This window comes from Geospiza fortis, unplaced genomic scaffold (genome assembly GCF_000277835.1).
Source record: "Geospiza fortis unplaced genomic scaffold, GeoFor_1.0 scaffold138, whole genome shotgun sequence".
In the NCBI taxonomy this organism is placed as follows: Eukaryota; Metazoa; Chordata; class Aves; order Passeriformes; family Thraupidae; genus Geospiza; species Geospiza fortis.
Window position 1 is genome coordinate 11908837 of NW_005054307.1, and position 26315 is coordinate 11935151.

At 36.6% G+C, this 26315-nt stretch overlaps 1 protein-coding gene across 2 annotated transcripts in view; it reads left to right on the top strand.

The window, feature by feature from the left end:
- MLLT10 (MLLT10 histone lysine methyltransferase DOT1L cofactor) overlaps positions 1-26315 on the top strand; it is a 101263-nt gene that overhangs the window by 19580 nt on the left and 55368 nt on the right. The window contains exons 4-8 of one of the 2 annotated variants that reach the window (XM_031066797.1): positions 3103-3196; positions 5150-5245; positions 17314-17409; positions 22881-23136; positions 25156-25725. In XM_031066797.1, coding sequence (XP_030922657.1) covers positions 3103-3196; positions 5150-5245; positions 17314-17409; positions 22881-23136; positions 25156-25725 — 1112 coding nt within the window. The remainder of the gene's footprint in view (positions 1-3102; positions 3197-5149; positions 5246-17313; positions 17410-22880; positions 23137-25155; positions 25726-26315) is intronic. The other variant, XM_031066798.1, reaches the window with a different exon arrangement.

Below are 26315 nucleotides of genomic sequence, written 5' to 3' on the forward strand. Positions count from 1 at the left end.
GGCTGTCTAGCTACATAATCTGTGGATTTACCTGTTTTATGACTGCCCCAGTATGCTGCTTCATGACCAGTTAAATGTATTTTCTTCAGTGTACCCAAGTGATAATTTGTATGTCTTGTGGAGATCTTGAAGGGTTTAATTCCATTGTTTTGGTGCTGATAATCTTGGGAGCTCTTCATTTTTTTTTAAATTGCTTGACTACTTTGCAGGTTTTATTCTTTCATAAGCATCTGATTTTTCATTGGATGTGATCATTGTCAAGTTTCTTTTTATGGTGAAAATGGATTGTGTTCCTCAAAGCGTGCATACCATGTAAAGGGATTACTTACAGATGTGAAAAAATGTGTACATCCAAGCGCTTGTATGACAAGGTCTCTTTCTGTTCAAACACTTGGATACATACAAGAGTCCTTTTCATCTTCTTACTTTATTCCAAAACCCTGAATGCTGTGAAGAGCATGAGACTTCAGGTTGAAAATTAATATAGCTATCTTGCCACTTTTTAGAATGTTTTGGTTCAAAAACATGGTCTATACTACAAAATGATGTCTAGCTGGAGAGTAGTAGTATGGCTGGAGATAATTAGAGATTTCTGTAATAATAAAAAAAATGGAAGAAAAACATGAAGACTACCAGAAATCCAGGACAAGGTGTTTCAAATTGGGATTATCAGAATGATTGTCTAATGAAAAATGAGCTTGAGTGCATGTTTTTTTGTAAGAGAAGCTTAGAAACAATACATCTTTGCTTAAAGACATCCTCTTAATTATTTTTTCTAGTTGATATCAGCTGTAGTAGATTTGCATGTATTTAGTATTTCTGGGTTTTCCAAGAACGTATTTTTAAAAATCTGTGAAAATGAACCACATTATATAATCTTATTTAATTTAAATACTCCCGTGTATATTTTGACTGTAACGTTGCATTATTATGGTGTCTTGGTTTGAAAGACAGGTGTCTGCCAAGGAAGGCAGGAGCCTCCCTTAGAATGGAGAGTATGACTCCCCTCCCTCCGAATTATTATAACTTTGGAATTAAGAGTCTATCAGGCAAGGATATGTGAAAAGGAATAACAGTTCTTTACTAGTCTGTGTGTGTATAACAAACAAACAAACAAACAAACAAACAAACAAACAAACAAACAAACAAACAAAAACAACGGCAGCAACAACAAACCAAAGGACCAGCCAGCCGGCTGCCCCGGTGAGCGCTCGGTCTCGCCTCACTCTTCAGGCCATTTCCCCGTGGGTGCAGTTCCGGGCACGGCCGGCAGGGGCGCTGCTGGCTCCTGCCCGGGGGCGCTGTGCTCAGCTCGGGGAGCATGGCCCGGTAATGGCGGCTTGGCCCAGACGGGAAGGGAAAGAAGAGAGGCTTTGCTTTGCAAACCCCTTGGGGCGATCGATCCTGGCGCTCCAGTGGGACCCTCGGGAGCAGCGAGCTGGAACGGCAGGGACGGGGGCACAGTCCTGGAGTGGTAGATGAGATTATTAGGAAAATTAATCCACAAACACCAGAGGTTTATGTCCAAAAAGGAGACAGAGGAGTCCTTTTACTTTATTCGAATAAAGGGAGAGGCCGTGGAGCATTCCCCTGGGATCTCTCAGATTTTTGGAGGACGCAGCCTCCTTTTTATCCTAATTTCCCGTCTGCATTTCCCTTCTCTCTTTCCCCATTGGCTGAGGTACCTGAGAGGTACAGACTGCCCAGAATGCCTGATACCAGGAGATTCCCCTCTAATGTATAACCCTCCCTTTTAATTTTTAATTCTTATGGAATTTAGAGGTTTTTCATCTCCATTGTTTCTTTCACCTTTCAATGTCTAATTTCATTTATCAACAAACCTAAAGTTTATTTGTAAAAGCAAATATCTTTTTCCATTCATCAATCAGTGGAGTCCTTGCCATTGTTTCTTTTATCTCCCAGTGCTAGCTTTATCTGCCAGCAGACCCACAGCTTGTTTGTAAAGACATCCACTATTCCTCTCAATATGTATCAGAAACTCCGCAGCTGTAGCTGGAACCGCGGGGATGTCTGGGCAGGCAGGGACTGTGGGGCTGCAGTGTAGCAAAAACCGGGGAGTAGTGGCAGAGAAGATGGGCGGGCGGCAGGGCAGTGGCACGGGCCTCCCGAGCAGGGCAGGGAGCGACTCCCTCGGGACAGGGATCTGGAGAGCTAGCAGCTGCCCCAGCCCCCTTTTCCCCAGCCCCCTTTTCCCCAGCCCCCTTTACCCCAGACCCATTCTCTGCTATCTCTGCCCCTCACAGAGAAACCCTCAGGTAAGAGAAGCGCAGCCGGGTGCCCTCCTCCCCCGAGTTTGGCAACTTCTTTTTTCCCTCTTAAGTACCCAGTCGTTGTTGTCTCCTAGCAACATATGGGAGAAGATTCCCTAAGGGAAAGAAACAAAAGGAAAAATCCTAAACTCTGACATGTGGGAATGAAAATGATATGGAAAATATAAAAATATTTGGTTTGTCAATATCTAAGTTGGTTTTGATAAAGAAAATATATCAACATTACAAATGGTGAAAAGCAAAATTGTTTTGTAAAAATTAGACTTGAATAAAGTAATAATTAGTCTAGTCAGTGCAACTTGTAATTGTTGATCTTTTTAAAAGAGATTAGCCTGCCACAGTATTTTAAACTAGTAAATACAGTTTGATTTACTATGTAATTCAAGTTAGATTTAAAAAAACCCAGTAATTTTCATGGCAGATCAGACGCATGTACGCAAGTTCTCGTATGTTTTTTGTTAAAAGCTGTTCTTTCCTTAGATAATTTTTTTGCTTGAATTTGAGCTAAGAGTCATTGTAGATTGCTTTGTTTATTTGTGCAAGTAGCTGTAGTAGATGTAGATGTGCTAGCTGTAAGCTTGTGTGAGTGGCTTAAAGGTTCTGACAAAAGGCAACAGGCCAAAATATGAATTAGATATGTTTTTCCCTGGGCTACAAAGGTTGGTTGTGTGTTCACATGCCACTGGAAGTTATTTGTGTGGAAATCTCTTACTAATTGCAGATATAAGGAACCATATGTTATCAGCTGTGATATTGTGGTACAAACTGGTGTAAAATGGCTTTCCTTGAATGTTGTCTGGTTTATTTTTAGTGCACAGTTTGCAGGACTTCTTTGTGAAGAGGAAGGCAGTGGTGCAGATAACGTCCAATACTGCGGCTACTGTAGATACCATTTTAATAAACTGGTATGTATTTATTAAATTCTATAAATAAATGTTACTGACTTATTTTTTATTCTGAGTTGCCATTAGCATTAGAAATAATATTTTCATGTAGTTCAAAAAGTAGGTTGTATTTCATTAAAACAATGTTTTAATCACAGTTACAGAAGTGCTAGCTGGAAATATTTTTATAAGTGGTTACTTTATAGACGTGTGGGTTTTCCCCCTCTGCCAGAAATAGCATGCACATTTAGTGGGTTTTTTTCATTGAGTTCCTGGAATGTTTTCTTTTGCTGTTTGTTTAGGTGCCTTCTAGGAATTCAGTCCATTTTGGAATAAACTAGAAAATATTACTTCTAGAGAATAAAGAAGGACTCCATATTTTTCTGCTTCTATTACTCTTCTGCCCAACCTCTTTTGTTCTGTCTCTCACTGTGTAGCCAGTGATCATTCCCTTCTTGTAGGTTCTCTGAAGTACAACCTTAAGGAAGTGACTTGAGGTTTGATTTAAAAAAAACAAACAAGAAAAGAAAAACATTGAAATTTCTCAGTTAATGCAGTAGGTTTTGGATCAGACCTCTGGAGTCTTTCCTTTTACTTTTTAATAGTTTGACAGTTCCAGATATCTGTTTCTATGTACATGTGCGAGTGTGTGGACTTGAGGAGCCTACTGATGTTTAAGAAATGTTATTTATTAATACTAAAATATGCAGACTTATGTTCAAATACGCTTGTAAGTATAGTTTAACGTGCAGATTACTTTTCACTGCTAAAAAAGTTGAATACTTGGTGTGACTTTTAGGTTGCAGTGGGGTAAAAACACAGGACCAGTCAACAATTTAGTTTCTAGAAGATTAACTTGGTGAGGTTAGTTTTGTGCTTTTGTGAATACTGATGAATTTGCTTCATAATGAAGATAAATCAGGGCTTTCTAGGCCCTTACTAAGCTAAGATTTTTTTTTTTTTTTACTATTTCGAGCTAAGTATTTACAAAAAGGGTGAAAACGGTCTCTTATTTAGTGGCAAAGGCAAACCTTTACACTGTTATGCCTTTGATTTGAATGTAACAGTGCTGCTATGATTGAGAACAGGTATGTTTATTTAAAGTTTTATGATAAAGACATAACTCTATATTTGACATACAATTAGTTAGCTTTCCATTACAAAGCTATAGTGGTAAGAACAGTAAAGACTGGCAAGATTGTTTTAAGTGTTTCAATTTTTATTTAGGATTGTTGTGACTGTTAATGCCTGGTAAATACAGGTGCTTAGTATTTACTGCTGAAGATGGTGAGTGTTGTACATCTACTGTTCCACTGAAAACTGGTTGACAAAAGAGTGGCCTGAAGTGTCTTTAAATACTTCCTCAATTACAAGAAAACCAACATTTAGAACACTGGCCTAGCATAAAGTATTTGCAGTCCTGAACTAGGTTCTCAGACATTACAGAAATACAGGCAATTACATCTGCCACTTATAATCACAGACATGACTGTAGCTTTCTTTATCCTGGTTTTTAATCCATTTTAATGAAAATATACCAGACAGATTGCTTGAATAATAAGTAAATCATGAAGTCACCTTACAATGCATTTCAGGCATGTGTCAGGGCATTACTGTGGTTTCATGTGATACTCATTTGAGCAGCATCTTTTTTGTTTTATGTTATGAAAACTTGAAAATGTGTCTAGCATCTTTTAACCTTTAAAAAGTGGCATATTTCATTTCTCTGTGGAAAGCATATCTTGCAAATTTGTGGGAGGTGTAAAAGTTGATACAGGGACAGGCTTTTTTCTTGGTATATATTCAGTAGTCTTGTGAATTTTAGTGTCAGTAATTAGTCAGCTTTCCAGTAACTGAAGCAGTGAAGTTTTTTTCCTCAAGCAATAAAGCATCTTGTCAGTGGAAATGCTTTATACTTTTTATTTATTCAAATGGTTCCTTTTCTCTGTCCATAAATATATTTTCTCTTTTTAGAAAAAGAGCAAACGGGGATCTAATAGGTCATATGATCAAAGTTTAAGTGATTCTTCCTCTCACTCTCAGGATAAACATCATGAGAAGGAGAAAAAAGTAAGTGGATTTGTCGTTGCTAATTATGTGGCACATCTGCTTAAAAGTAGCCCGTTCTGGTAAATTTAATTTTGGCTGAAAAGCGTGAAGAAAATCTTGTACTGAAGCCCTGAATAGTAAATAACACGTGATAAACCATAGGTACTGGCATCCAATTAGGAAACCTCTTCAGGTGCATTTGTACACGCACTTCTCTATTTCTGTTTGCATTCAGTTTTGTGATACTGAGACATATCCATTGGGAAGGCTGTTCCACGCAACTTACTTTGCTTTAATTTTCTGTTAGAGCTTTTCTTGTATCCCCTTTGTGACTACACAAAGAAAAAAACCAGCAGTAGACATTTTAGCAACTGTGTGGATAAACACATGCATCTAATTCCTTATGTTTCAACCTGTTATATCTTCCTCTCATCAAAGAACTGGCATCCCTTCTTGACACATTTTTCTGGTGCCAGTGGTCAAGCCCACTGTGCTGGCAAAATGCCTTCTTACTCACTTGGGAAATCTTGCTGTGAGGGTACAAAGAACATAACTGCTGCTTTCTAATGTTGCCATACTCTTTTAACGATCTGATTTTGCTTATTATTAAAAAATAAATTCAAATCTATGATGATTACTATTTTTAGGTTTTTATTACTGCTTCATTATCAGTTGTCTGTAGGAAATTTGTCATCTAAATTCAACAGAGGGGGATAACAGACACAATAATGCAAATATGCTTTGGCACTTTTTTTAGGCCTCTAAAAATACATACAAACTGCTCACTAGCACACGTGCCTGTACAAATAGCTTAATAGGATTTTGTGTGAATGTGGGTAAACTTAGTTTTACATTATTAAAAATCATTACATAAAAATTGGAATCAAAGAATCTTTTGACCAAATGTTTATTATACAAAGGAACTCTATTTATAGAAACAGGAAATTGAATAGCAAATGTCAGTCTTTAGACTCTTAGTCTCCTTAATATTTGATTTGGATTTTAAGATCCCTTCAATTTTGGATGGATATTGATTGCCAGTTGTTCTTGGATAATCTTAGAAAAAATCTAATCTTTAGACTTGTTTAATGGTGTATGTGAATCATTCTGTCTTTATCTGGTAATGCAGAAAAGAGTGTGCATTGTGATGCAGTTGTACCTCTAAATCTAAATTTAGGGCTAAAATAATAAAAGTATGGGGTTTTGGCAGGCTTCTTTTTTCTTAGTAACATGTTGGTAGAATAACCAATTTTGAATGACACATTACAGAATTAGCTGCATGATAAACCCTTATTAATATTTGCCATATTTTTTCTTAGTTTTTCACTACTATCATATTTTAGGTCATGTTTTATCAAAGTACATGCATGGATTTTTACTCACATTGACAAAACTTGTAAGTTGGTGGGTTTGTGGTTTTTCTTTTATTTTGGGTTTTACTTTTTGTTTTTCTTAAATGAATTTGACTGAAGATACTATGCTTCCCAGGTAATACCTGTGTAATCTACAGGGTACACTTGGAGGGACTTTCAAACTGAGTGTGTTCAGTCAATGGTGTCAGCTATTTTTTCAGCTTATGCTGTGTATTTGATAAACTGTATTAAATATCTTGGAGGAGTAGGGCAGTTTTTTAAGGTGACTTTCCTTATTTCCTCTTCTGTAAATCACATGAGAATCTAGGTTTTTGTCATATGATAGGAAATATTTATATCTTTCGCAGATACGGTAGTGTTTGTGTGGCATCCAAATCCCTCTCAAGACCACTGTAGTTTCTGCTGTATCTTTCATCTTCATTCTTTGGAAATTTGGATAATCTGATCTGTAGGCATCATTAAAGCTTTCTGTTTTGCCAAGCAGTAGCTGTATGAGTTGTGGTTTGGAACCACTTTTCTTGCTAAGACCTCAAAAGCTATCCATTTGTGCATGTGAGACATTACACTGCAGTAAGAAGCAGTTGGTCTGAAAATGTTAATATAAGTAACTGTCATTTTTACAAACAGGCTCAGCTGAAAGCCTGTGCTTCCCTTCCATAGTGTATTTAGTCTCTTCTGGGCATGCTGCCAACAAAATTGGTAACTAATATGTAAGGGTATAATAATAAAAAAAACCTGAGCAATTCTAACCAAACCTTAGGTATGATTTAATTTTCATGACGATGTTGAAGCTACAGAATAAATAGCTTCATTATATTCTGATTACTACTGCCTAAGCATTGTTAGTTTCTGTGGCAGAGATGCTATTTAGAAATGATTTAGTGATGAGGCTGTGTCCCTTCTAAAGACACAACCTCATCCTTCAAAAGAGGATTGGTAGTATGTCACTTGACATTCAGTTATAATATCCCTTTTCTTCAGGGCCCAGGTACTTACTCAGGCTTTCTTAGGCCACCATAAGGCTGTGGAAGAATGCCTTGCTTTAATGTTACTGGCAGTCTTATATTTGGAGGGACTAAAGAAGGAACTAAACATATCTGGAATTGACCTTTGTATAATGAAAGTATTTTTTTTGCCACTAACATGAAAATTAGGCAACATTACTAGCTTTATATGTTTATGACTTCTGAAAAATGTGAATATATTATGTAGTAATTAACTACTGTATAGCCGCTGAATTACTCAGGTGCCTTTTCTACTAGAAGTGCTTTGGTCTGAGCTGAGCAGGAAGAGAGAATTTAAAACTCTGCTGTAGTGGCTCATATAATGTAAATTAAACAAAAATGGGCCCATGACTGAAGACTGCAGATGTCTAAGAAGTGATTGAAGAGGCAAAAAGCATAAGATAGTAACAAAGGGCCTCTTGTCACTATCACAGAAGTTGGAGAGCATCAGAGGAGAACCTAAAATGCAGGAGCCAGGATAAGTGTCCTAAATACTGAGCTACTAATGTGCTGTGGGCATCTTTTTGCTGCTTGTGTTGTTCTTAAAGAAACATTACAGCTTTTCTGATTCTGTGGGTGGAAACTCGAACACCTCAGACGAGGTTGTGGCAGTGTGTCACACTTGCTGTGTTCCACTGTAGCTGGGAGTTTGGCTGTTAGGCCCTTGGGAAGGGAAGATTTAAACCATGTCTCTGCATTGAAAGTTCCCATAGGCTTGTGTGCAGGTTTGGAACTGGGTTTGGAACTGCCCAGACTTTGCCAGTGTGCTGTGCAGGAGCCCGTGCTCGTGTGTCAGGGCAGTGACTTTCATTTGGGAGAAAGGTGCTCGATGCTTTTTAATGGCTTTAATGCCCTGTGTGAGCTGTTGCAAGGCTCGTTGTAAACGCTCACATCCAGTGTTCCCAGGGCATTTCCTCACTGTCTGCACAACTGACTGGGTAAAAGGTAAAATGGAACTGCTATGCATCACAGAAGATTCTGTGGTAAAAGTAGGATCAGATTGCAGGTTTTTGGGTTACCATTCAGTGCATAAGCAGTAGTTTCTGTTTTCTCTTGAAAAACAACAACAACAAAAAATATTGTTTTAGTCCCAAGGAGTCACTTTATAGTGCTGTATAGAGTGTTTTAAAGATGATTCTAATTGTGTCATTCCTCTATGAATTGCCTCATTTCATAAACTAAATGATGCTACTTGAACATTGGGGGTTTTATGTAACTTTTTAGGGGACAAAAGCTCCAAACTCATCTCAGTAATGTAGTATCCTATTGCATTTTTATTAAATTTGTAAATTTTGTTAGTCAGTTTAATTTATTTGACTGTTTAATCCTTTCAACTGGTCTTGATGTCTGAAGCAAAATTCTAAGAATGTTAAAGATAACTAGAAGAAAAGTGGTTTGCAACCACTTTGAAATTATTTCAATTTTAGTATTTGAAGTAATACTAGATAAATATTATTTGAATAAGAACTGTGTGGTATAGATGCAAAGGGTGATGCACATCCCTGTTAATTTACTCCAAATTCTGTTCAGTCAGAGGGAAAGAAACATGCCTCTGAAACACCTCTAAAAGCTGATCAGTAAATATAAACCACATGCATTTCAGTGTATAGACACACTAATATCTATCTAAGATGCAGAACCCAGTTCATGTTTCCTAAAACTGAATTTCTGGGTTCCATGGGTTTGAAAAGAGAGATGTTTTCATCCTTCCGTCTTTACTGTTGTTGCCAGTGAAGAGTGTTTCTCTTTCTGGACACCTGTTCTGTATTGACTTTCATAGGAGTGTAGTCTTTTCTTTTTTAATACATCTCTTCATGTCAAATTCTGTTGGAAGTCTAACTGTCTGGGAATACTGACAGCATGTGGCTGTGTAAACAAAATTTCATTAGAAAGCTACTCTATCTGAGTATATTTAGTAATAGATATTTTTATCTGCAGGATTAAGAGGAAAGGTGACAGTCTGGTTTGACTTGTTGCTCACTAAAATTCTCTGTCAACTTGTGCAGTGTTCTGTGTATACAACTGTCATCCTGATAATCAACTGCATGACATTTACTGGAGCTGGCACCAGCACAGTGATCTCTTGTTGAGGTCAAGAAAAAATACTTAAGAATATAAGCTCATTTCAATTTATGTTTTCTTTTATTTTAGTAAGAGAAAAAGTAGGAACTTCTTGTCTCAATTCTCAAGATTATAATGGAATTACTGATTTGACTCCCTCATATTTTTTTACCCTACACTAACACATTATATATATTACTGAAAAAAGAGTAATGCTTTTAGTATACATTAGTACAGCAAACACCTCAGTAGCATTAAGCTTGTCAGCTGGGATTAGTTAATTATTACAAGATCAAACTAAAAAGCATACCACCTCAGGTATACCTAAAAACTAGTTTGCAAGATGTAGAATTTTGTAAGGCTGCTTTGGTTACAACTGTCTTTTTTCCATCTCAAAGTACACATTTTAGTCTTTTACTGTGAAAGAAAATAAAACTCCTAGCCAGCAGCTCACCCTCACACAGCTACTTGCTCATTCTCCTCCCTTATGGGATGGGGGAGAGAATCGGAAGGGTAAAGGTGAAAAAACTTGTGGGTTGATGTAAAGACAGTTTAATAGGTAAAGCAGAAATTGTGCACGCAAGCAAAGCAAAACAAGGAATTCATTCACCACTTCCCGTGGGCAGGCAGGTGTTCAGGCATCCCCAGTACTGCAGGGCTCCATTAGTTGTAACTGTTACTTGGGAAGACAAATGCTATCCCTCTGAACATCCCACCTTTCTCTTCTTCCCTGATGTTTATATACTGAGTGTGATGTCCTATGGTGTGGGATATCTTTGGTCATTTAGGGTCAGCTTTCCTGGCTGTGTCCCTTCCCAGGTTCTGGTGCACCTCCAGCCCACACACTGGTGGGGTGAGAAGCAGAAAAGGCCTTGGCCCTGTATAAGGGCTGCTCAGCAAAAATGAAAACATTCCTTGTTTATCAACACTGTTTTCAGCACAAATCCAAAACACAGCCCCACACCAACTAGATGAAGTAAATTAACTCTATACCATTCAAAACCAGCATGATTTCAATTCTATAGCTGTTACTATGAGAGATGCAGAAGTATAAGGTGCTTTGAAATTTCTTTTTCTTGGTTTTGGATTCTGGATTTAATGGATTACTAGTACTTTGTAACAGTTTCTAGAAGGTGATGTTGATACTTTTTTATGAAGTTGTATATTTCACCCATACCCTATCTTGGGTTCTGGTAGACCGTATGCAGTTAAAGATGATCTATGATGTTAAGCTGACTGAGACAGGAAAATTGAATGGATTCTTTCTGTATGCCATTCTACTTGCCTATTTCATGATATGTATGTGACAGGTATCTTTAGGTTACCTTGCAGACAGTGGAGCATTTCACAGTATGTAACATAATACGTAATTAAAACTTGTAATTTTTATAGGAATGAATGAAGGTGAGCACTGGCAATACATAGTTGCATTGGTTTAGTTAATCTTGCACCATTTTTGAAGTTAGAAAGCGCTACTCAAGTGTTTGGCACTGCATATCCATTACTAACAATTAATACTAAACTACAGATAACAGAAGCAGTGTATTTTAGTGTTACATAGCAAAGGACTAGCTCATTCTGGATAAGTGTTGGTAGTCTTGCACCTCATAGAAGATTTGGATGGCATTTTTATTATTGATTCTTGAGTCTTTTTACCATTGACAGTTAAAATTATGACCATTACTCATTTAAGTGAGGCTTTTGAGTATTTAAGTAATTGAATTGAGAATGGTTCTTAAAAACAAGTGTTATGCTTAGAGCTGTATGTATAAGAATAATGCTGGCAGTAGTGTCCTACTTCTCCCTCTAAACTATCTCTTGCCTGTATCCTTTTATTACTGTGACTGCAGCAGCACTGCTGCTGCACTGTATTTTTCTGCTGTGGGTTCTACTGTTCAAAATGCTAGCTAGATGGATGCCTGTTAAAAAATAAGATACATTAAGATTTGAGTTTGAAACTTGGGGATTGTGGTCATCTTTCATTCTGCAGTTATTATTACGGTTATATTTCTAATAGCTACTAGTCCTACATTAGAGGCCAAGCAGATCTGGCCTCTTATTTGGGACGAGCAAGAACTAAGCACAGCTTTTCACTGGGGATGCTAGTTGTGATGTGACAGCTCAGGATTTACAGTGTTTAGTGACACAAAGTGCAGAAAATCTATAAATGACAAAAGAACTGATACGAGTACTTTGTGCTAATAGAGCATTCTGATACATTAACATTATTTGAGGACATCAAACAGCAGCTGAAAAATGAGGGATTTAGGCAATCAGATGATTTTGCTTAATTATCAATAAGAAAAGTAGATTTTAAAATGTTGTTGAGGTTTAAAAACTTGGAACAGCCAAAGGTAGCGGAGGATAAGGATTTCTGTAATAGAGAAGGCATAAAAATGCAGTAACTCAAGGTCAACCCAAGCAGTTTGGTTTTGAAGGAGTAAGCACTGGTGGTTGCTGATAGTGTGCATGTGTTTTAGGTCTTCCAAAAGAGAAGTTAGTCTCCTGTTCCCTGAACTCATGAGATCTTGCTTCTCTGTTCTGCATCTGTCTATGCCTGTTACTGTCCATCTTTCATGTTCTTCACGAAACTAATGTAGCTCACTAAAACAACAGAAGACTCTCCACTTGGTTTTTTTGTTGCTGCTGTTCAGCAGTTTGAGCAGGGCAAATGGGAGGTCTGACACTAAGCACTCTGAGAAAGGTGAGAGTGGGGTCAGAAAACCTTTTTCTTCTTTTGTAACAGTGAACTGTTAAATGCCCAACTTTGGAATGTATTTTAATCAAATAAACTCCTGTAGAAACCCCTTTCAAGAGGGCTATGCATTCCTGAGACAAAAATGAATTGCAAATAGGTGTAAATACAAATAGGTGTAAATATCATTTAACGAGTTAAATGATACTTCCATGTGGAAATGTTATGAATTATTAATGCCATTTAAAGGAAAAGCTGAACTCGTTTATTTCTTCTGCATTAGAAGAAATTCTAGTTTGTTAGAAGTGAACTATTTATTGTTCACTTGTGTTATTCATTTTTTCCAAACACTGAAGTCCAAAGTTTGAAAAGATACAGTTTATGTCTCTTCTGCTGGTAACAGATCACAGCTAAAATGCATGCATCCTTAATTTGGTATTTTGATGAGAGGCTGGTCTTTTTCACTGGTCTGACAAATGTTTCTCTGAAAGTAAGTTAAAGAAAATGAATGAGCAGGTGTTGATCTTTAGAGTGATAAAACAAGTAAATGAGCTAAAAAAATGAAGAATTTGAACCAAAGTGTATTTGTGAAGTCATATTATGTAATAATTTTGTAGATTGAGTCTTTGTGGGAGAAACAGAAACAATCAGAATGTATTTCCTTCCCCTTCTTCATTCCGCTACCCCCTGCTCTACGAGGAAGCAATGCACATCGGGTGCTGTAGAATTCCAGAAATTTTGCACCATATTTATTATCTAGCAACATGTAGCTGTGGAGTTAAGATGGGATTACATAATTTTTTAGGTAAGAAACAAAAGCCAAAAAGTAGATCCCTGGTGAGAAATAAAGCTTTCTGATTAATCATGATGCCTGAACTCGAGGCATTCTGTATTGGTATTTAGCTGCACCATAAATCTGGGCTCTTCAATTTGTTCAGGACCAGCATTGTTACAGTGCTTACCCAAGGGCTGCATGGCAATCATGCCTTATTTTTTCTTACAGTAAGAAAGATTTCAGGAGCTGCCTGAATCTGGTCTTGTGAACCAAGATTAAAGTTCTCTTTGTCAATTTTGTTGTTGGCCCTTTATTTTGTCATATGTTCTTCCTTGGAATTGTGTCTTCTGCTGAATCTTGGTTTTACAGAATGTACAGATGGCATTTATCAGCTCTGCACAGGAGTTTAGAACATCTGAACTAAGTATATAAATGGGATATGTGTGTTCTGCCTGCCTTTAATGCTCCCTTAGCTTTCACTCACTGGCAATACTATTTTCAGTCCTTGTTAAGAGTAATTTCTCTCCTTTATTTTCCTTACAGTAAAGCTTGAAAAAGATTAGACATTTGATATCATTACATTCCTTAGAATGGGGGACTCTCATGTGGTTTTATGGATGGATGTTTATGTTGGTGAGGTGCTGCTACCTTTTTTTGGAGTATTTTAGGGCTGTGACTGAATAGAGACCTTACAAAAGTGAAGCATGCAGAGTTCTCCATTGGGACCTAACAGTTTGTTGGTTTTGTGGCAGTAGGGAAGATGGCTAGTTTGTGTGGCCTTTGAGACAGACTTGATTGAAAGCTGTCATATTTGTTAAATATTGTGGGAATTCATGTCCCTCTGTTAATCCTTTTTTGAATTCCAAACTGGATATTTCAGAACTCTTCTTAGAGTTTTTATGCATCTTTGTGGTAGAAGAGGGTGCAACTGCAAGAAGTCATTTTGTAGGAGCTGTGTCTCTTGAGCAGTCTCAGCAGCTTGTTGAAATTTTTATTCTTACCAGTGTAAAAGCTGAGCATTTCTTTCAGAGATTTTCCTGCACTGTTCTCCAGTTCTTTGATGTTGTATGCATTTGAAGTCAATTCACATTCAGAAGTAACGCTTCTCAACTTTCCTTGGGAAGAAAAAAGATCATAAAAGAAAAGGAAAAAATTGTGAGAGGAGATATAACCTAAAAGAAGGAGGAAATGTAGAGTTAAGGACAAGAAGATGTCTTGTGACTGAGATATTTGGATGCAGAAGGCCTTAGAATGGGTTACCCCTGCAGTAGCTTTCAGTGGAAAGCTGTAACCTTGGTAAGCCCTCATGGCAAACTTTGTCTTGGTGGTTTGGATCTGGGGGAGGAATTTGATGTGGTTGCTGATGCTTCACTTTACAGAAATCAGGTATATTCTTTCCAGACACTGAGTTGTTTATGCCCTTTTCCTTCCTGCTGTTCTTGTGTCCCTTGTCCTTCCTGACACCTCCTTATGTATAGGGACTGCTGTTGATTTCAGTGTGTTACAAAATGTAATTTGAAGTCCTCCTAAGTGTTCCTTTGGTCAGAATTTTATTGGTTTTTGCCTTTTAGATGAAATTAACATGGGAAGTAAAAGAACACTAGAAAAGTCAACAGAAAAAATTGTAAAACATGTTCATTTAAAAGTTTTCTTATTGTTTACTGTTATTGTTGTGAAGTTTCATCCTGAAGTGTATTAAAGTCATTGCCCCTTGGCTCCAAAATTATAAATAAAAAAAATTCTTTAGGATGATTTGAATTTCCCAGTAGAATGATAAAAGCCAAAGAAGCTCAGGCACTGGTTAGCCATTCCATAGCTTCCTTCTTGAAGCTTGTCTAGGGTTCAATGAAATTGTTACTCAAGTTTTTCTAAACACATCCACTGATGATGTAGTAAGTTTGGTAGCTTAGTACTGGTGAAAGTCTTTCATAAATCAGCAGAACCAAGGAATAACATGGCAGTCTTGGTGTAGATGCTTCTGTTTTTCCTTGATTCGTGCTTGCTTTTCTGTTAGTGTGTGTAGCACTTTGGGGATTGTTACATTTAAGATGTTATTGAAAAGACTGTGCAGTGCATTTGAATCTTTCCTCTCCACAGTAGTTTTTTTTCCTTTCTAATATGTTTTCCAGGTGCAAAAAGAGACAAACAATCTCTCATTGAGAAAAACACAAAAGAAAACAAACACAGCCTCCCTGATCTAAAGCTCCTTCAACAAGCCTATATTAGGTTTAAAAAATTTAAAACCTACCTTGTGGTGCATGCCATTGTAATTATGACACCTGCTCACTTTATTATGAAGGGAAAACCTCCATACTTCTATCCATATGGCAGAATGGAAAAAAAACCCCAAGTTCACTTGAGTGTGTAAAACCCCCAGACCTAGAAATGCGTGTCAGCTTTTTAAACTGTACTTGTCTTTGTGTTTTAAGAAGTGTACAAGGATTAAAAGGATTTAATGTATTGTATCTAGCAAGTATAGGTCTACATAATATCTTGGTGCTGATAGTTTTTTTTTCTTGATATATTTACTTTCTTGGTTAAACTGTATTTCATTCCTGGTAAAATTAGTTTAGTTAAATGGATTCAGGCTGGTTAGAAACAAGGTGATCTCTAAGTCAGTCACCTGGTATTTACAGTTCATAAAGGTAGAGATAAGTGTTTTGCTTTCAGCTTTGCATCTAGGTTGTCAGTTAACCAATTTTACTTTACTGGAGAGCTTAAAAATCCATTCTTTTACTCTCTCAGGCTGATTCCATGAAATAAGTTTCTGATATTTCTTCCATTGTGACAGAAATAGAAAGGTGATACTTGGTCATACTTGAATAGAGGATGCACATGTTGCATCTTGTCCTGGTGCTTGGTGAGAGTGGTTGGGCCGTCACTGTTGAACAAATGATGTTCTTTTGAAAGTTTGGACAATCATTTTGATACAGAAAGATCAGCATGGGTAGTTTTTAAGATTCAGAACAGTTACTGAGTTTTCATATGGCTATTTAGACTTACACATCTTATCAAGCTTCTCAATGGGATTTTTGAACCCCTTGTGTCAATCCATATGGTTGCATGTTTTTTACTAGCTCTCTGTAGAAGCAGTCTGAACAAATAGCTGTGCATTGTGCTGTTCTGCAGAGTTTTGTGTTAGTTCACAAAAATTCCACAAATACATAATTAAAGAAATTAAATACTTGAGTGCCACTAGCTTTAAGTAACTTTCCTTCCCAGCTGCAGTTTCTTTGCATCTTCTGACACTGACTAAGGAAACCATATTACATTGCTAAGAAAAAATGACTAGTTTATGATTAGACTGGAAAAAATAGTGAACTTCTGTGTTCTAAGTTTAATTGTTAGTTTTGTCAGACTTGCTGTTTTTGTAAAGTATTTGTCTAAACTATTCAAACAAATACAATTTATGTCTGATTCTGTAACCCTTCAAAAATTGATTTCTGCCAGTATGAAAGACTTCTGTTATACTATAAAGGCTCTGGGATAAGAAGTTATTTTCTCTCTGTTGGCACAATTTTATTCACACTGCCAATGCTTCATTAATGTTTAAGAAATAAAAATTAAAAAACTGATTTCATTCTCAGCTCTTTTAGGAAGCACATTTGATTTGTATAGCTTTGATATTTTATTCAGTTTACCATGGAAAATACTTATTTCGTCTGTAAAATGTATGTCTCTTTTTTGGAAATTAAATCTAAATCAGATTTCCCATTCTTATGCATGGAGATGTCAGTAGGGGAGCCAGAGCTAAAACCTTGCATTAATTGACATTAGTATCCCAACAAAAAATACTGTGCAGATGCAGAGATGCAGATAGAAATCTTTGATGAGAAATAAACGAAGATCTTTGATACAGAAGCCATGTCTCTTTTTTTAGTTCAGTTTCTTTTGTTGATTAAGTGATTATTGTAAAGATGGGTTATACTAACAACAGTGCATTCATAAATGCTGGTTATTATTGAACAATTTCAGTTGATGCACTTTGAAAACAAATATAAGTACTTGATTTACTTTATAAAATTACATTATAAAACATTCAGAGCATTAATGTGTTTTCCAAATAGCACAGGACATGATTGCCATATCTCTTCAGTTTTGATAACACTTGATGCGATATAGATTGGGTTATTTTAAAGATGAAGCTGAACTTAGTTTTTATTGTTTTTCACAACTTACAGAAATATAAAGAGAAAGATAAACACAAGCAAAAATACAAGAAGCAGTCGGAGTCCTCCCCATCTTTGGTTCCATCTCTTACTGTAACTACAGAAAAAGTAAGTCAATGTGTTCTTTCTCTTCCACTTCAGTTACTTATGTCAAAATTTCATGATGTAATCATTCCATTATATATGCAGGAGCTTTATAATGGTATAAATTCTATAATTATCAAGCACTCTTGGTATTTTTTCCTGTAATGTAAAATCCTAAAATACTTGAAGGTTTTCATATGGAGAAAGGCTTAGAGTTTTGTACTTAAATTTTGATTTAGGTGCCAGTGATACTCCAGTAAATTTTCCTTAATTGAGGTATATTTAACAACTTGAGAAGTTTTAGAAAGTCTTTCCTTCAAAATTCACTTGTGTATGCTGAGCTGACACTGAACCTGTAAGCATTTAAAACTGGTAGCTATGAAATTACAGCTCACGCTTCATACACTTATAATTTGCCTTATTAGCAGGTTAGGTTCTGTTATGTTCTCTGACCTTCCCTTTCTGTTGATGTGTTAGAAAATACCTAATTCCAGCAGCAGCATACAGGGTTAAATTATGACAGTTCTCATCGTACTCAGCAAGAATCACTTTTGCTATCCACCAATAAAATTACACTATTGTTGGTGTTACAGAGTGGGCAGTACTGTTGAGAAATGGGTTTTCTGATTTCAGAGTTGGAAAGAACATGTCCCATTCATGTGGAGATGTTTGACATCAGAGTCAGGGAATCATGGTTTGAGTTGAACTGTGCTTAATATACACAGATCATCCTGTAAGGTGCTGAGGCTTGTGTTAACTGTGTGTGGTTTGGTTGCTCAGGTGTTGCATTCAACAAATGTGTGTTTGCATATGGTACACCAAGACCTCATCAGGACAGGCTGAAACAATTGAAATACCAACTTCCTCTGGTCTCTGGAAGTATTCTTTCAACTAGTGGTATCAATTTTCAAGAATAATCTCCAAGAAAGTTAGATTTTTAGTATGCTTTGCATATTTCTTTGTTCTCCATAGTAAGATTATTAACTTGAGAATTCATAACTGCTAACATCCCATTATTAGGAGCTCACACTTCTGTTGAGAGTCTTGTTTCTTGTTCTGCTGTATTCTCTTCATGTCATGTGAGAGTCAGTGGTTTTCTGAAACTCTCAATAACTCTTTGTTAAAAAAAAAATAGAAAAAAGGTGGAATCAATTTACCACTTTGCTGGTTTGATTTAAGAGCAATTAGAGATTGCAATCGGCAAGTGTGACAGTTTCTGTTGAAATTAGGTTGTAGTATTGACTGGTCCACATGATTGGTTATTTCATTTTATTAATTTGCCCTTAACATACTCCTTTTGAGTCTGAGACAACTTCTAAAATTCATAGCCTGTAAGAGAGGCTTTGTGCGAACTTGTATGGAAACTTCTTTAAATTTTACAACCTTTGTTTAATTTTTATACTGTGTATGATCTTACCTTTCTTGAATTATATCCCTCTTGTACTTTGATTATCTAATCATCATAAGTTTTTACAAGAAGTGATATTATTGTATATTTCTGTAAAAGCTAAAAAAATATATAGAAATATTGATTATCTTTTGCATCCTGCCTATGGGAATTTGCTTTTAATGCCAAAGACACAGTTGGATTCTGTTTTGCTGCTAAGCTTATTTCTAATTGCTTTGTCCTCCCTATCTTTTTCCTAATTACAGGGCTTACTGCTATGGGTAGTCACAGGGATGAGCTAGGGCAAACACTAAAGTGAACAGAAAATCTCTAATTCTAGAACTTAAATTATAACTTCATTAAATGAAAACAGAAAATTAATTCTGGAATTTGAATATAGTCGTGCCCTTTTTGGTTTTTCTTTTTCTTCTTCTTTTTTTTTTTTTTTTGTTTAATCTTTTGCATGTGGATTTTCTTTACCTAACCTGTTTGCTTTGTTTATTGACATTTTTTATAGTGTTTCAAATCATCAGGAAAATTAGTGTTCAGCTTTTTATTGGTGTTTTTATTGGGAAATTGGTGTTCAGAGGTTCCTAAGTGTGATTATGTATTTTTAAAAAGTATCTACTGGACATATAGCAGTGATTTTTTTTTTGCTGTGGCTAGTTCCTTCAGTTAATTTTTTTCCTAAGTACTTTTAACACCATTTACAGGAATTTGCTTTTCTAGATTATAAACTTGTAATGTGTTCCTCAAAACCTTGAAATTTTAGTAATTAAACAAGTTTTATTTTTTTCTAAGATGAATATTTGGTTCAGAATATTGCATTAATGTATTCCTTTTATGTGACCTTTTACCTGCAGTTGGTAGAATTGTTTTGAACCTGATCTCTATTTCACAGCAGTCTTTCTTTGTATTGAATGCATGACTTTATTGTGGTATATAATCACTTCTGCTACCATAATGTTCCTGTGGAGGAAAACGAAATTTGAAATGAAATTTGTTTTTTCTTTTTAAAGATGTTAAACCTTTGTAAATCCAGTTTTAATGACCACTTATGCAGGTGATGATTTAAAGCATGTTTTTATCTGGATGAGTGATTTCTTTAGGTAGAATCATGAAAGACTGCACGATAAACTGAATTTACCTTCTGTTAATGAGGTTGAATTGCCTGTTGGTTCTGCAGAATTTAATTCCAAGAAATTTTACTGAGGTTCCAGCCCCTGCTATTTTGAGAGGCACTTTTGTGCATCCCTGTAATGTCACAGCAAGTGTTGTTCAGTTTGAATCAGTTAAGTTTGAAAAAGTTTGAAATAAGAAATGCCTGATTACTCTTTGATTAACGTATTAGCACTACATTTTTTTCACTTTTGGGACATAAATATAGAATGTGTGAAGAAGAGCTACAATGACTTAGGAATTTGAATTCTTTCCTGCCTCTTCTTCTGCCTGCCTCCTTAGTTGGGAGGAGCCATCAGCCCCATATTTACTCCTGGTAAAAAAATTCTGTCTCATGTTTTGAGCTTTGGCTCCCTCCAGCAGTGTGGGGAGATGGGGAGTGAGGGTTGTGGTCAGTTTGTCACTGGTCGCTCCTGCAGCTGCTTAAGGAGAAGAGTCCCCCCCCAGCTCCAGTATCCCTCCCATGGGAGACAGTCCTTCACAAACTCCTCCATCCTGAGTCCATCCCATGGGCTGCACTTCTCCACTGACTGTTGCAACACGGACTGCTTCTCCACAGGGTGCAGTCCTTCCTCCAGTGTGGATTCCCCTCAGGGTTACAAGTCTTATGAGGAAACCTGCTCCAGCATGGGCTCCTTTCTCCATGGGTCTCCAGGTCCTGCCAGGAGCCTGCTCCATGGGGTCACAGCCTCCTCTCAGGCATCCACTTGCTCTGGTGTGGGTTTCTTCCATGGGCTGCAGGTCCATCTCTGCATCCCCATGGGCTGCAGGGGCACAGCTGCCTCACCATGGTCTTCACAGGATTCAGGGGAATCAGCTCTGGCGCCTGGAGCACCTCCTCCTTCTCTTTATTCACTGACCTTGGTGTCTGCAGAGTTGATTCTCTCACATGTTCTTGGTCCTTCTCTGGCCACAGTTACATCTGCCCAGTAACCCTTTTTTGTTTTTCCTTCTTCAGTATTTTGTCACTGAGGTGTTAGCACGATTTCTCATGGGCTCAGCCATGCAAATCCAGAGTTGGTTTTGGGGTTTTTTTGGGTTGGTTAGTTTTTGCTCAGGCTCTGCTCTTACCATCTGGCATTTTTGTGGACAATTACCTGCTGTGGTCCTTCCCCTCTCTGTGCAAGGGTACAGCTCTGTACTGATCTGTACAGAGCTAAAGGCCATTCAAACCTTGGCACGTACTATGTATACCAAGACTGATTATTGGATGTTTACCATAAATCCCCAGAAGTTTTAAGACTTGCTGCAGATGGATGGTGTAGCTCTTCAGGGTACACAGTGATAGATGGAGAATGTAAAAATGACAGTAGCTCTCTGTGCTTAGGGTATATTTCATCATGTTTGTGTTATGATTTTCTGAGTAAGCATGTAGATTTCTGTACACCTTACAGCACCTTCTGAAACGCAAATAGCTGTGGGAGCAAAATTTTCCAAAGCAGAACTGTGTTGTGCATGCATGTGCTTCAAAATCTGCCAGGAGTGGGATTCAGACTTGCAGTCAAACCAAATCACAGCACGGTGTTTGCAAATTAATGCCTGCTTGTCATTGCCTGGCCTGGTATGCAAATAGATTGAAGTATTTGCTTTCCTCAAAGCTTGTATATTTAGTTGTCTTCTGTCATTTGCAACTGAAAAGTAAGGTTTATGTAAATGTCTTATCTATTTTAGTAAAATATGGAAAACTTTGTACAGCTGCTATACAAAGCTTTCTGTAAAGATGAAGAAACATTCTGTTGTAGGCCTGAATTCAGCAAGCATCCCACTTGGGGCAGGGAAAATGTATGTGTATGCTCAATTTTAAGAGGCATGTGTTTGTGTGGTCTTAATGGAGATAACTGTAGATACTATTTTAAATTCTGTTCTGTAAAGAACTGAAAAACAGACAAGCTCTTTTTGAACAAATGAGTAGTTTCTAGGTTTGATGTATATATTTTTAAAGAAGCTGTTTTACTAGGTGTTTTGAGTATAAATAACAGTAGATTGTTTTTCTTTTTCCTGATTTTGCTTTAATTTTCTTTCTTATGTTACTAAAATTCTGTTACCACAATTCCACATTTTTTTCAATCATGAGAACAATAATATTCCCTTGAATGGTTTCCTAATATTGTGCATACAGTTTCCCTTCCCACCTAATTACTTTCTGTGAAACCTCTTTTGATTATTGTTCACTAATAGGAACAATTCTGGTAAAATTTAACAGACAAATAATGGACCTAAAGATGAAATTTTTGAAAGCCCTGTGTAGAGTGTATGAGTATAGGAAAAGGGCTGGAAATCTTGGGGGTGGATAGGGGTTGAGGAAGAAATTTGCATTGGGAGCTCAAGAGTGTTTTTGTACCTGTCAGAGAGTGGGTTTGAAGTAAGTGTGTCTTGGTCAGCTGTCTCATGTGTCTTCTTTACTTGGTGATTCTTAAGGAATTGGATGAATGGGGGATGGTTCACATGCCAGGGAACTGATTTTGGTTTGGTGTTGAGGCTATAAAGTCATAAAATTCCAAGTTCTTGGTTTTGACAGCAGTTCCACTGCTGATGGAACAACATTTCCAGTTTAACAAAAAAGGCATAAAATTATATGTTCAGAAAAGCATTAAAAGTTTATTTTCTAATTTTTAATTTTAAGCATAAAATAACAATATCCTATTTAAATAGACTATAAAGACCATACCCAGGAGATTTTTCCATTTACCCCAGTGAAGTAAAAATTTCAACCAAAGCCATTATGCATTTTTTTGCACAAAATGTTTTCTGTACTTCAGTTGTTTGCTGAGAATCTTCAGAGTTCAGCTGCTGTAATTCCTGCTCTTTCTAGTTACAGTAGTATTTGAACAGTTCTGTGTTTGTTTGAAAGAATGAGGTCCTTTAAACAGTTGTGAGAGTTTTTTGTGTGACTTCTTTATTTAATTTCTTCTCTCTTTTAAAATGCCAGACATACACAAGCACTAGCAACAACTCCATGTCAGGCTCCTTGAAGCGGTTGGAAGATACCTCAGCTCGATTTACAAATGCAAATTTCCAGGAAGTTCCTACACATGTTTCAAGTGGAAAAGATTCTTCAGAAGCTAGAGGGTCAGAGAGCAAAGGGAAGAAATCTGCAGGTCACAGCTCAGGTCAGAGGGGAAGAAAGCCTGGTGCTGGAAGAAATCCAGGAACAACTGTGACTGCAGCTAGCCCTTTTCAGCAAGGTACTGATTGTTAAGCAGTAACACAACTTCTGCTTTGACATGAATTAGAATTTTTTTGTATGCAGAACTCGAAAAGTAGTTAATCTTTTATCCTCAATACTGAGAATCTGATTTCACTTTAGGGAAAAAGCCAGCTTTTTTCAGGGTAAAAATGTTTGTTGCTATAACATGAAAGAGAAGGTTGTACATGTTAAAAAAGGCAGAACTGTTGCTTTTGTTCAGACTGTTAAGGTTTTCTCTTTAGCTGCAAACAGAAGTCTCTTTATGTGCCGGAAAGTTAGCCTGGGGTAAACTTTAATATGAATTTGAGTCTAGATGTTTTTTAGTCAATGCTCTGGCTAAAGAACAGAACTGGACTACCTAATGCATGGGATGCATTGGCCCCTCAGTAATTTTTCAAGATGCAGATATTGAAGGTATACCATTTCCTTCAGAGTGAAAGACCTTTCTACTTAGTTGTTTTGTCATTGAAATATATGAACAGAAGGTGAGTATGTAAGGCTTATTTACCTTAGGTAGTACAAAATCTGTTACTTTTTGAGCTTGCTAAAACCCACTACATGCACTATGAACATTTCTTAAAAGCAAATTTTTTTATGGCATCTTTATCAGAGTTGAAAAATGATCAAAAAATTTGAAAGGTTTTTTTTAATTCCTTAATTAATAAAACATGTTATTTGTAAACACAACACACTAGGTCTTCTGTAAAGTAATTTTTAGTCATTTTCACTGTGGTGTCTAGTAGTTGACTGTTTATGCTTTGTGATGGTGATTTTCCTTTTGAGTTTATTTATGCAGTGAACACTTCTAAATTTGTCCAGACCTCTTTCAATATTTCAGTTTTTTTTTTACTTGAAAGAAGAGGAAGGGTTTTTTTTGTTTAAATTCTCAAAACTTTGAAGATTGCCTTCTGGACTTCCTCATTTAAAGAAAAATCTTACTGCAGATTGCAAAATAGATTTTTCTTAGGTGCATGCATTTTCTTCTGGGCTGCATTAAGGGAAGTTGATATAAATTACTTAAAATACAAAAGAATGATATTTAAATTCTTTTAGTTAACTGTATATATAATTTTATTTTAAATAAACTTTATTTTAAGTAGAATTCTTAACAATGTTGAGTGGAGTACTAATGATAAAACACTCGTTTTTAAAGGACATAAGTTTTTTATGCCTAATGTCATAGTTAGGAATATTTTCTTGATGTTTGTCATCAGTCTGAATTCTGTGAAACAGTACCCACAGACACCCACCTGTATAAAATCAGTGAATTTTAGTGCAAGTAGATGTTTGTATTTCCCAAGAGTGCTACGTTTTCTGCCTTGATTACAGTAATATAGTGGTGAAATGACTGCATTCCAAGTACTGAAGAAGGAATGTAATTCTATTACACAAAAGGTCTTTATGGTTCTGTGACAGTGCTAAAGAAGTCTTAAAATGCCAATTTCATACACTGTTTTTCACTTTCTTTCTTATACTTTTGAAAAATACGTCTTCTATGGAACTCCTCCTCAGCTGGGGAGAATTAAGCCCAATTGTTGTTGTTCCCTTGACCTGTGTCAGACTCTTGATTTTAGGTAGAATGGTAAGGAAGATTGCAGGCATAGTGTACATGTGATCATAACACATTTCTATCAGCTTTCTTTTTATATAGCTGTATGTTCAAAAAAAACTGCTCCAGTTTGCACCAAGTGTTTGTTATGGCTTCAAAACATGATGGATGTTAAAGGTGCCTAAACAACAAAATTGTTATTTTTCTTTTATTCATTTTCACCTTGTTTGTGCCCCAGATGCAAATTTGAATCTCAGACAAGAATCTGAGAATCATATCCAGCCAAGTGAAGATCAGCAGGAGAACCAATCCAATGAGTTATTTAAAGAGTTCTTTAGCTCTTGGTAAAGCTTGAAGCTTTTCATTAAGTCTTTCACATTAGATTTTTTTATTCTAATATTATAATACTTCTCACTGGTTTTCATCAATTACAGGGAAAAACATAATTGTACTTCTTTCTCCTTTTAGGAAGCTTTTTGGGCACTCCTGGGAGCATAAAGTCATCTTCTGGAAGTTCGGTTCAGTCTCCCCAAGATTTTTTGAGTTTTACAGACACAGATCTGCGAAGTGACAGTTTCACACATTCTCAACAGGCTTCGTCAACCAAAGATGTACATAAAGGAGAGGCTGGGAGCCAAGAGGGTGGAGTCAATTGTTTCACTTCCTTAATTGGTCTCCCTACATCGTCAGCAGCTGTTCCCCAATCTAAAAACTTTGACAGCTCACCTGGAGACATAAATAATTCAAGCCTTACTCCTACAGCATACAAACGAGCTCAGACTTCTGGACTTGAAGAAGAAACTGTAACAGAGAAGAAACGGAAAGGAAATAAGCAAAGTAAACATGGGCCTGGTAGACCTAAAGGAAATAAAAGTCAAGAAAGTCTTTCCCATCTTTCAGTTTCTTCTGCTTCCCCAACTTCATCTGTGGCATCTGCTGCAGGAAGTGTGACAAGCTCTGGTCTTCAAAAATCTCCAACTTTGCTCAGGAATGGAAGTTTACAAAGTCTTAGTGTTGGTTCATCTCCAGTGGGTTCAGGTAGGCATTTATTGGATTTATATTTTTACCTCAAAATAGGTTTTTATTATTTTAGCTATAATTCTGAGTATGCTTTTCAGGAACATAGTATCATTTAAAATATTGTGAAAATCACACTGGGGGAAAAAGAACTGTTGGAAAAGTAAGTTCTGTTCCATGTATAGGTGCCACTGTGCTGTAGGTGGCTGTAGTAGGTGGACCTGTGTATTGACTTAGAGGCTATATAAATGCAGGTTTTGAAGCTGTAGGGGGAAAAGTTGCATGTAAATAGGTTCTTTGAAAATTACATGTGACAGGTTTAGCTAAAAAAAAAAAAAAGCGATAGTTAGTATTGACGTGATTGTCTGTGTGTTCTGTTACACAGAGAAAACAAAATTGATACTCAGGTATGTCAGCTTTGCTGAATGTGTCCCTCAGTTCCATATTCCCAATTTAGCTTAACTGAAAATCAGAATGTCTACATGGAGAATGACCAGTTAAACATGTAAAATTATATTCTGAGTCTGAACTCCTGTGCAGCTGGATGACATTTTCATATTCTCGTGTGCTATTTAGCAATTGAAATTGGCTGGTTTGTTCTTCCTCTGTTC